Source organism: Octopus bimaculoides, chromosome 21 (genome assembly GCF_001194135.2).
Source record: "Octopus bimaculoides isolate UCB-OBI-ISO-001 chromosome 21, ASM119413v2, whole genome shotgun sequence".
NCBI classification, from domain to species: domain Eukaryota; kingdom Metazoa; phylum Mollusca; class Cephalopoda; order Octopoda; family Octopodidae; genus Octopus; species Octopus bimaculoides.
In genome coordinates this window covers 8,118,971-8,130,837 of record NC_069001.1, presented here as the reverse complement: position 1 = coordinate 8,130,837, position 11,867 = coordinate 8,118,971, and the positions used below count along the sequence as shown (strand labels likewise).

The 11,867-nt window shown below is 34.9% G+C and overlaps 2 protein-coding genes across 3 annotated transcripts; both read left to right on the top strand.

Moving 5' to 3' along the window:
* Positions 1-213: 213 nt before the first annotated feature.
* Positions 214-4,814, top strand: LOC106876933 (zinc finger protein 665). 2 transcript variants are annotated; one of them, XM_052975467.1, is made up of 2 exons: positions 214-282; positions 2,364-4,814. In XM_052975467.1, the coding sequence occupies exon 2, from the start codon at positions 2,587-2,589 to the stop codon at positions 4,027-4,029; it is 1,443 nt and encodes a 480-aa protein (XP_052831427.1). In that variant the 5' UTR covers positions 214-282; positions 2,364-2,586; the 3' UTR covers positions 4,030-4,814. The 2 variants fall into 2 exon arrangements, with proteins under 2 accessions (XP_052831427.1, XP_052831428.1); XM_052975468.1 differs by having other exon boundaries at positions 233-255.
* Positions 4,815-7,645: 2,831 nt separating this feature from the next.
* On the top strand, positions 7,646-11,434 carry LOC106876939 (zinc finger protein 436). The gene is made up of 2 exons (XM_014925701.2): positions 7,646-7,718; positions 8,674-11,434. The coding sequence occupies exon 2, from the start codon at positions 9,607-9,609 to the stop codon at positions 10,222-10,224; it is 618 nt and encodes a 205-aa protein (XP_014781187.1). The 5' UTR covers positions 7,646-7,718; positions 8,674-9,606; the 3' UTR covers positions 10,225-11,434.
* The last annotated feature ends 433 nt before the right edge of the window (positions 11,435-11,867 follow it).

The window sequence follows — 11,867 nt, the reverse complement described above, 5'->3', positions numbered from 1 at the left end:
TGAGATGCCATATCTGTTGACAAAATTATTATAAACGAAAACAAAAAATATAAACACTTAAAGCTGAAGCATGTGCGAATTGCTGAATGCAATCAAAAATATAATTGCTTTGTCCAATAATTTTCGAGAATTTTTTTTTTGTTAACCATCAGTAAACCTTTCTGGGATACCCGGTATATCGAAACTGCGGCTAAGGATATAGAATCTAACTTTGAAATAATTTACGTCATTTCGAAAAACTCAAGGCACGAAAAGGTAAATCGCTGTTTACATCTTGGGTCGGTAAGTTTACGAAGATTTCAATATATCTGTCAGGTAATGTGTCTAAATGATAGAATAACCGGCTATCTTTCGATACGAGTCCGAAATAACGAGTATCGAAAGATCACCGAATAACCATCTTCAAGGACGCCGCAGTAATTTTACAGAAACGACAAACCTAAGAGAAAATTCTTCGTTGACATTGATGTTTATACACTTTCACACAATCAGGAAAGTCCCTTCTCTTTATTCCAGAAGACAGCTCCCTATTTCTTTATTTTTGTCTTTTTTATTGACTTATTATTATTATTATTATTGATTTTCCAAAGAATGAAATTGGAAAATAACACGTCCGGTTCGTTTCTGCATATGTAATTATGCGGACGCACGAACATGTCTTTTTAAGTGCTTGTCTTTCAATGTGTTCTATCCTGGAATGTCTCATGTTTTTATTATATCAAAATTTCCCTCATCTACCATTTTTCTCGCAAAGCGCACCTTGGACTATATTATCTAATGTACCCATTTAGAAAACGGATAATGTAGTCCCGAGTACACTAATGCCGTAAGATGAGTATATGAGTATCCGTGTGGTGCATTATCTACACAATGGAAATTTTAAAAAATAGCACTTCCATTTCATTTGTGCAACTCATTGGGAGGCAAAAGCATACGTTTTCTAAATGTGTCTTCAATGATACTCCAGCCGTGATCATACTGTTTTTTTTTTAAACTGTTCCAACTATGACCATCTCTTCTTTTAAACGTCTTAACTGTAACCATCGTGTCGCTTTTAATGTCCCCTGTTATCCATTTTCTTTTTAAAGGATGCATTGGATAACGTAGTCTACTTTACCCGAAAAATAAAAGTGACCGTGAATGAATGCCTTTCGTCATAAGGCTGTAGATGAGAGCAACAACGAGCGAAAGACTTCTGTACGTCAACTGTTGTGACCCAACATGCTAGAAATAACAGCTACATTGTTCGTCGTTATATAAATTTCCTTGTTAACTAGAAACTGATACATGTCAACATACTATGATTCTCTAAAAAAATAATAGATGGGATGGTCAAGCCTGGAATGCTTTCAGTCACTGGTCTACTGGAATAGAGCTGGGATCTTTTCTGTTGTTGTGACAGTTTTCTGTTTCTTAATTTTGTTCCAGTTGTTTTCAAATTTGGTGTACTGATGTAGTTTTGTATGCTAATGGAAAAGAAATTGATTTTTGTCATGAATTAATAAATAAAAAGAGCTGAACTGGAACTAAACTATTATAATGAGTGACGGGCTTGATTCATTTAAAGAGAAGCCCTCTGTGTGGTTAACTTGATCTGTGAGAAATAGATTACTGGTCTCTACCTGGAAAGATGGTTAAAAATCTGTTGGCAATTAGCCTCACGTCAGCCTTAATCAAGCAAATGTCTTTGATTAAAGATGTTTGAGTAATGATTTGGTTATTATTTCTGACGAATCAAGTGACTGCACAGAGAAGTCCTCAGTTAGGCTGTTACTAATTGTTATAGTTTTTTTTAGCTCAGGTCAGCTCCGATCCAACACACCTATGACCAAAGGCATTCCAACCATAGACATCCCGTCTTTTATTTTTCAGGTTCAGGTCTTATTTAAAGTGTTTGTTTTTCAATATTTCTATGGGTTAGCCCCGCCCCCAGTTTGTAATGATGGGTAATGTAATTGCTATTACTAGCATGTTATATATACATACATTCATACACACAATCAAATGTCTGTTGCTAATTACTGTTATTGCTTGTGTGGCAATGATGCTCATTAATAGCCATCACATGATGTCTAGACAAAGCTACACAATGAATGAAGTTCCTGGATAGAGAAGAATTTAATTGTCCACTATTTTATAGTTTAACTTATATAATGTTACACACTCTGAAAGGCTGTCATCTGCAAATATGTAGATTTCACACAAGGTTATATGATGGTATTTTAATAAATTAAAAAGTGAATTTCAGTCATTCAGATAAATGTTTCTGTTGGGAGATTGTTAATATAGAAGTGTAATAAAATTTCCACTATTGAATTTTTACATAAGTACCCCCTATATCTTATACTATTTCTTTATTTCAGAATATCAAACAACATTGGTATAAAGTAATATATATATATCATCTATTTAAGACTGAAGAAAGCTATTATACACAAAACATTTATAAATTAGTTAGCAGCAACTTCAGATGTCAGCAAAGATCACAACTGATGGGAATATGATGTAGAAATGTTTACTAGAAAGGCAATATGAAAACAAGAAGAAGAAGAATATCTATCTGTATATTGTGATGAGGGAAGAAAAATGATGGAAAACGAATTGTCCAAGAACCAGTTTAAATGTAACACACAGTCTAAAATGATTAATTTTCCTGATGAGATAGGAAGAAAATTATACCACTGTGATATCTGTAAAAAATCATTCTCTCAAAAAAGTAAGCTTACTACTCACAAACGTATTCATACAAGAGGAAAACCATATCATTGTGATATCTGTGGTAATTCATTTTCTCTAAGAGGTAACCTAACTAGTCATGAAAATATACATACAGGAAAAAAACCATATCACTGTGACATCTGTGGTGAATCATTCTGCAAAAGTAGTACTTTAACTACTCACAAACGTATACATACAGGAGAAAAACCACATCACTGTGATATCTGTGGTAAATCATTCTCTCATGGAAGTACGTTAACATCACACAAACGCATTCACACAGGAGAAAAGCCTTACCGCTGTGATATCTGTGGTAAATCATTCTCTCGAAATGGATATTTAACTACTCACAAACATATTCATACTGGAGAAAAACCATATTGTTGTGATATCTGTGGTAAATCTTTCTCTCAAACAAGTGAGTTAACTGCTCACAGGCGCATTCATACAGGTGAAAAACCATATTGCTGTGATGTCTGTGGTAAATCATGCTCTCAAAAAAGTCAGTTAATTACTCATAAGCGTATTCATACTGGAGAGAAGCCGTATCACTGTGATATCTGTGGAAAATCATTCTCTGCATCGGGTCACTTAACTACCCACAAATTTATTCATACAGGAGAAAAACAGCATCACTGTGATATCTGTGGTAAATCATTCACTCATGGAAGCACCTTGACTACACATAAACGTATTCATACCGGAGAAAGACCATATCACTGTGATATCTGTAGTAAATCATTCTCGCGAAATAGCTACTTAACTTCTCACAAACGTATTCATACAGGAGAGAAACCATATCGCTGTGATATCTGTGGTAAATCATTCTTTCGAAATGTTGACTTAACTAGTCACAAACATATTCATACAGGAGAAAAACCATATCAGTGCAATATCTGTGGTAAATCAGTCTCTCAAAGGTCTTACTTGGCCAGTCACAAACTAATACATACAGGAGAAAAACCACATGACTGTGATATCTGTGGTAAATCATTCTCTTTAAAATCTATATTAACTAACCACAGATATATTCATACAGGAGAGAAACGATATGGTTGTGATATCTGTGGTAAATCGTTCTATCGAAATGATCATTTAACTAAACACAAACGTGTTCATACTGGAGAGAAGCCATATCATTGTGATATCTGTGGTAAATCATTCTCTCATGTAATTACCTTAACTAACCACAAACATAATCATACAGGAGACAAACCATACCACTGTGATACATGTGGCAAATCATTCTCTCAAAGATACTGCTTAACTAGACACAAATTTATTCATACAGGGAAGAAGCCATATAACTGATATTTGTGGTAAATCATTTCTCATAAAAGTTACTGAGCTACACATGCATTTATGCATACTGAAGAAATCACTGTACCAATGCGAAAAGGGATTTTTTGTATAAGATATATCTAACAATAAATGTATTTTAAAAATTATGATTGTGTGAAAACAACCACCCAACACTTCATTATACACACATGTCCTCAACTATACCTACATTGGTGAGACAAATTACCAGTCATTTTAGAAGACTCATATATATTCCATCTAGCATATTTCCAGAGGGAAAAAAGCATTGTATTGATTTATTTGACAATGTGAATAAATAACTGAAAAATGAATTGTCATAAATCAGGATTAACTTCTCTGTACAGTTATTATGTTAGAAATAAACACATAATTCATGACAAAAATTCTTTTGTCATACTTTAGTAGTATGTATGTGCATGTAAGCCCTTATATATATTTTGGTGGAGGTGTGTTGCTTAGTGGTTAAGATGTTGGACTTGTGAAAATGAAGAGTACACTTATTTCTTAACTTTTGCTCATAGAAATTCACATATCACAATTTATCAAAAGAAAAAGAAATTACATAAACAGCATTATGTTTATCAGTTACATTGCTAGTCACTTTTCTGCTGTCCTGGCTTTCTAAAGAAGTTCATTTGAATAACTGGAATGGAGTCTCAAAAAAATAAAAGTGGAACCATGGAAATATTGTTGAGAAAGAATATTTCCATGCATAAAAATGTCTTCTTTTTCTTTTTCCAGTTTCTTTCCTTTATTTCACTGAAGAAATCAAAACAAAAAATGTAAAATGATGTACAGAATATTAATACAGGCATTACTGTGTGGTAAGAAGTTTGCTTCCAAACCACATGTCCTGGGTTCAGTCCTACTGCATGGCTCTACTTTTGCTGTAGACTGACCAAAGCCTTATAAATAGATTTGGTAAATGGAAACTGAAGAAATCTGCCATGTGTACTGATAGATGTGTGTGTGTGTGTGTGTTACTCTCGTTGCCTTCACATCACATGATATTTGTAATTCATGTGGTGTCCTTCATATCCAATCTGTGAAAACATGTCTGGATGTGGGGATATATTACCTTACTTTTAAACAGGTGAAGGTTGTAACTGGAAGGACATCCAACCATAGAATTCCCACTTCAACAAATACCATGTAAGCATAGAAATGAGGATGTTTAATGATTTTATTAATTATTTTTTGGTTACTTTGACCTTAATTACACTTCTAAAAAGCTTGAACAATTTTGTAGCTTTTTTTAAAGATTTGTTTATGAAGATGAAATTTAACCCTTTAGTGTTTAAACCAGCCAAATCCAGCCAAAATATTCTACCTGTTTTATGTTCAAACTGGTCAGATATTGTCTTTCATTGCTACATTAGTGTCAGTTTAAAAATAAACAATCACATCATTGAAATCTCAAAGCCATGAAATAATGTATGATTAATTTAAAATGGTGTGAATACATAAGCTTTACATTTGACAGAATAATATGAATGCTAAAGGGTTAAGTAAAACATTTTCTGTTGCAAATTGCCTGAGATGTGAATGATATATAATTATGAGTAGGGACAGATCATATCATCTTTGATTCTGAACAAACCAATTTACATGCTCCTTCAAAGTTGCAGAAAATGGTAATAAAAAATATAGAATTATGATTGCACTTTAAACTTTCTAAAGGGATAAAAAGAACTGCAAATTGATAATATGCTTTGTTGTGCAACATATAACTGGTCTCTCCCACTTGTGTGACAGTCTGATTTGTTACTGACTCTTCAAATATACGATGCAAAAATTATAAAACAGATTGCTAATGATATCAACTAACTTAATTAGTACAAGTTTTAGAACTTGTCCTAATTAATTGTACTTGGCCTGAAAAATAGTGTCTACTGCCAAGTGTGATTGTTAGTTACTGGAACTGCGAAGATGAGGTGATACATATCTTGGTCCCACTATTTAAAGTTTGGTCTGTGGCTCAAGTCATATTTAGTTTGCTCACTGTACTGAAAGAGAGCAAAAGAAAGACTGTATTAGCCTCAAATGTTAACAGATATTATCAAACTAGCTGAGACACAGAAGAATCAATCAGTCTACATGCTAGTAAAACAAGAGCATAAGAACTGATGAGCCAAGAAACATTAAACCATATGCTACTGAAATACACACAGTAGAAGAATTAGTTCAACAGTATTCATCCTTGAGACCAGTGTTTCCCTGCCTATTTTTCTCCAGGCCCCACCACAACTATCCAGAAAAATGTATGTCCCATTGGTGGTTGGAAAAACAATTTTATATTTAATATTTTATCACAATTATTTAATACAAAAGAGTCTACTGGTAATTCTTTTATTAAGGACTGAATCCACCCCACCCCCCGCCAAAGTACACTATTGGCACAGGAGAAGCCACGTGGTAAGAAACTTGCTTCCCAACCATATGGTTCCAGGTTCAGCCCCACTGCGTAGCACCTAGGACAAGTGTCTTCTACTATAGTCTCAGGCCGATCGAAATCTTGTGAATGGAGTTTGGTAGACGGAAACTGAAAGAAGCTCATCATATATATATATATATGCATATATATATTTACATGTGTGTCTATGTTTGTCCCTCCACCACTGCTTTACAACCGGTGTTGATATATTTACATCCCCCGTAACCTAGCGGTTCAAAAAAGAGGTCCATAGAATAAGTACCATGTTTTAAAAATATTTAAAAAAAGTACTGAGGTCAATTCATTCGGCTAAAATTCTTCAAAGCGGTGCCCCAGAATGTAAATACACGTATGCAAAATAAAATATGGAGCACGAAGAATTAGCTTGTAATAGTCACTCTCAACTAAGCGCACACGCCGAGTAAGACATTGAAATTTTATGCCGTCATTTTACTCCGCTGTAAGCAAGTGTTGTCACACACAAACCAAATGTATATAACCTTTTTATATTTATTATAAAACAAAACTCGTAAATCTGGAGTCTCGTAAAGTGAGGTATTACTGTATTTGAAATCCAGAGGATGCAATTGAGTACAACAGACTGCTGTCAGACAAACATCAAAATACAAGGTGCTGCTGACGACAATATACAGGGTGTCCACAAAGTCTGGGTACACGGAGTAAATAAAATCCCGTCGTATATATATATATATATATGTATGTGTGTTTGTCCCCCCCCCCACCATCGCTTGACAACTGATGCTGGTGTGTTTATGTCCCTGTAACTTAGCGGTTCGGCAAAAAAGACCGATAGAATAAGTACTAGGCTTCCAAAGAATAAGTCCTGGGGTCGATTTGCTCGACTAAAGGCGGTGCTCCAGCATGGCCGCAGTCAAATGACTGAAACAAGTAAAAGAGTAATTAAATATAAGAAATGATAGTTTCTTAAAGTATGTGTTAACCCCCATGTGGGTACATGGAGTAAATAAAATCATAACAAACAATTAAATATAAGAAATAATAATTTCTTAAAGTATGTGTTAATCCCCATGTACCTAGACTTTGTGGACACATTGTAGTGTAAGCCTTGTAAGAGTAATTTCCCTTCTCAAAAGGACAATTAAGGAAAATATATGCGCATGCGAAGTGGGCGTGGCGCGATTTCCGCTTCCGTCTTCAAAATAAACATGTGTTACGTTGTTTATCTTTCTCGGCTGCAAGTGACAATTTTAAAAACGTTTCCGTAAGTACTCAGTAAAGACTATTTCTATGACCGTTATCGTTGTATGCTTTCGTTTTTGACCTGTCGGTCTTTTATGACCGCTCATACATTATAGCCCGAGGCCGACCAAACCTTTTGACTGGACAGACGGTAACTGAAAGAAGCTCGTCGTGTCTGTCTGTATCCTACGACCGCTTCATAACCGGTGGTGGTTTGTGTCTGTCCACGTAAATAAGCAGTTCGCAAAAGATACCGATGCAATAAGTACCTGGCTGAAAATAAATACATTTATTTACATTAAAGAAAATTACTGGAGAACTTCCGTCTAATTCTTCCAAACCTTTCTGTTAAAACTGTATTGAAACCATTTGTGGGGAATTTTGGAAAGACTTCTTTTTGCATCCCCCCCCCATGGTAGATAATTGATTTCCTACCATAATAATAATAATGAGAAAGCCATGAAAATTATGAATTTCTTTTAAATAAACTTAATGTCTGTATAATGTATTCATGTCCTAGGGTTAGACAATTTTAGGCTTTAACGTTAGGCATATATGTGTGTGTGTGTGTTTGTGTTTGTCCCCCTAGCATTGCTTGACAACCGATGCTGGTGTGTTTATGTCCCAGTAACTTAGCGGTTCGACAAAAGAGACCGATAGAATAAGTACTGGGCTTACAAAGAATAAGTCCTGGGGTTGATTTGCTCGACTAAAGGCGGTGCCCCAACATGGCCACAGTCAAATGACTGAAACAAGTCAAGAGTAAAGAGTATCTGAAAGTGTATAGCTCAAGTGTGCAAATGTGTAAACTTCACATAAGGTTGTAGAATATAATTTTTAAATAAAGTACACAGATAAAAGCTAGTATCTGTAGTTTATCAGTATCATGTACACTACTAAAATTATAGTAAAATAATTGCTGAATCTTAAATTTTTAAGTATCTTATATAACTAATAATATTTCTTTATTATTTCAGAATATCAGATGACATTGGCATTAAAAAAGATTTTTTACTTCAGAAGCACCATCGCCTATTAAAGACTAAGGAATATATTATATACAACAGTTGTGTAAATTTGGTTACATAAATCTGTGGAACAAGTAATGTGGAATACCACCTCTGAGTGATAATATTTACAAACTTTGTTTACGTGACTATCTGAATGTGTGCAAGCTTATTTTGCACTCTACTTAAACGTGGATAGATGTAAAAAAAGAGTTTGCAATATCTTCAGCACTTGACAGATATCACTGTTGATAGAAATACAGCAGTAAGTATTGTTTTTACAAATGAGATGTAAAAATAGAAAGAAAGAAAATATCAATATATTGTGAAAGAATAATTACAGCAAAGACCTGCTGGGGCAAGTGAATTCGAAATCGTGATGGCACCTTTACCAGTGGAGCACTAAGAGCACTGTCTGAGCATGATTGTTATCATGCGAAATTTGTCGGAAATTCTTCTTTGAAATTGATTGTTTACCTGAACTCATGCACACTAATATAGGAGGAAAACCATATTGCTGTAATATTTGTAGCAAATCTTTCTCTAAAATCCGTAGCTTAACGAAGCATAAATGCATTCATACAAGAGAAAAACTGCATCACTGTGAAATCTGTGGTGCATCTTTCTCAAATGAAAATAACTTAATTTGTCATAAACGTATTCATACAGGAGAGAGACCATATCACTGTGACATCTGCGGTAACTCGTTTTCTCAACATAATCATTTAACCAAACATAAACACATTCATACTGGAGATAAACCATATCATTGTGATATCTGTGGCACATCATTTTCTCAAACTGCTCATTTAACCAAACATAAACGCATTCATACTGGTGAGAAACCATATCATTGTGATGCCTGTGGTAAATTATTCTCTAGAAATGATCACTTAGCAAAACATGTGCATATTCATACAGGGCAAAAACCATTTCACTGTCATGTCTGTGGTAAATCATTCTCTCAAGAAACTAATGTTACTACTCACAAGCGCATTCATACAAGAAGAGAAGTCATATGACTGTGATATTTGTGGTACATTATTCTCTAGAAATGATCATTTGAAAAAACACAAACGTATTCATACAGGAGAAAAACCATATCACTGTCATATCTGTGGTAAATCATTCTCTCAAAAACCTAACCTAATTAGTGACAAGCACATTCATACAGAACAGACACTATTCCACTGTAGTATCTGTTTTAAATCATCCTCGCAAAGTGATAATAATGACATAAGGATGTACCAATGTATTCATACAGGAGAGAAGCCATATCACTGTAATATATGTGATAAATCATTCTCTAGCGAAAATAACTTTGCTGCTCATAAACGAAGTCATACTGGAGAGAAGCCATATCACTGTGATCTCTGTGGTAACTCATTCTCTCGCAGATACTGTTTAACTAAACACATGTACACACACACTGGTGAAAAACCATATCACTGTGATATCTGTGGTAAATCATTCTCTCAAAACAGTAACTTAACTAAGCACAAGCGTGTTCATACAGGGTAGAAGCCACATCAGTATGATGTCTGTTGTAAATCATTTTCTCAGCATCATCACTTATTTATTCACAAACACATTCATACAGGATAGAAGTCATATCACTGTTGCATGTAGTAAATCATTTGCAGCAGAAAACAAAAATTGACTAAGTTACACATGTGTAGAAGTAGGATGTGATGGAGGAGGAGATCATGTAACATGACTGTGCTAATCTAACCACAAACTTCAGAACTCACAAATTCGATGGATTTATTGGTGCTGCCAGACCCATTGAGTAAGAAGTTGTTTCACAAACTATGTGGTTACTGCACATCATCTTAGGCAAGTGTATGTAACTAGCTGTGAGTTGATGTGAAATTTGGTCTATGGATACTGCCCACCTTATTAATGTATGTGTGAGTGTATGTATGTGTCCAGGTTTATATTTACCAGAGTTGTGTCAAAAAGTGCAACTACGCGCAGGAGTGGCTATGTGGCAAGTAGCTTGCTTACCAACTACATGGTTCTGGGTTCAGTCCCACTGCGTGGCACCTTGGGCAAGTGTCTTCTATTATAGCCTCAGGCCAACCAAAGCCTTGTGAGTGGATTTGATAGACGAAAACTGAAAGAAGCCTGTCGTATATTTGTATATATATATATATATATATATATGTATGTGTGTGTATATGTTTGTGTATCTATGTTTGTCCCCCCAACATCGCTTGACAACCGATGGTGGTGTGTGGTGTGTTTATGTCCCCGTAACTTAGCATTTTGGCAAAAGAGACTGATAGAATAAGTACTAGGCTTACAAACAATAAGTCCTGGGGTCGATTTGCTCGACTAAAGGCGGTGCTCCAGCATGGCCACAGTCAAATGACTGAAACAAGTAAAAGTGTAAACAGAATATTGATATATGCAATAAACAACATTCTTCATTTCTGCAGTTAGAAAAAAAGAGCTTGGAACTTGTTATTTAATGATGTTTGCATGAACCTTCAAACAAACGTTTGTAAGTTCAGATAAATTGCATTAATTAGAATTGATATTTTTAACTCTGATTTTGATGAGATAATTGTTTATTTTTCAAATGACGTAGATGTGTGTAAGAGGCCAGATTTGGCCAGTTTGAAGATAAATGAGGTAGAATATACTGGCCGGATATGGCCACTTTAAATGCTAGAGATAACTATTTAGCATTCAGATTTCTGTGAAATAAAATATTTATTCACATTGATATGAATTAGTCATGTATTACCTTGTAGCCTTGAGATTTCAATGACGTGATTGTTTATTTTTAGAATAATATTGTAGAGTAAGTGTGAGAGACCAGATCTGGCCAGTTTGAAGATAAAACAGATAGAATATTTCGGCCAGATATGGCTGGTTTAAAGATTTAAACTTCTTTTTGTTTTTTTAACCCTTTAACATTCAGATTACTTTGTCAAGTGTAATCATCATCATCATCATCATCATCGTTTAACGTCCGCTTTCCATGCTAGCATGGGTTGGACGATTTGACTGAGGACTGGTGAAACCGGATGGCAACACCAGGCTCCAGTCTGATTTGGCAGAGTTTCTACAGCTGGATGCCCTTCCTAACGCCAACCACTCAGAGAGTGTAGTGGGTGCTTTTACGTGTCACCCGCACGAAAACGGCCACGCTCGAA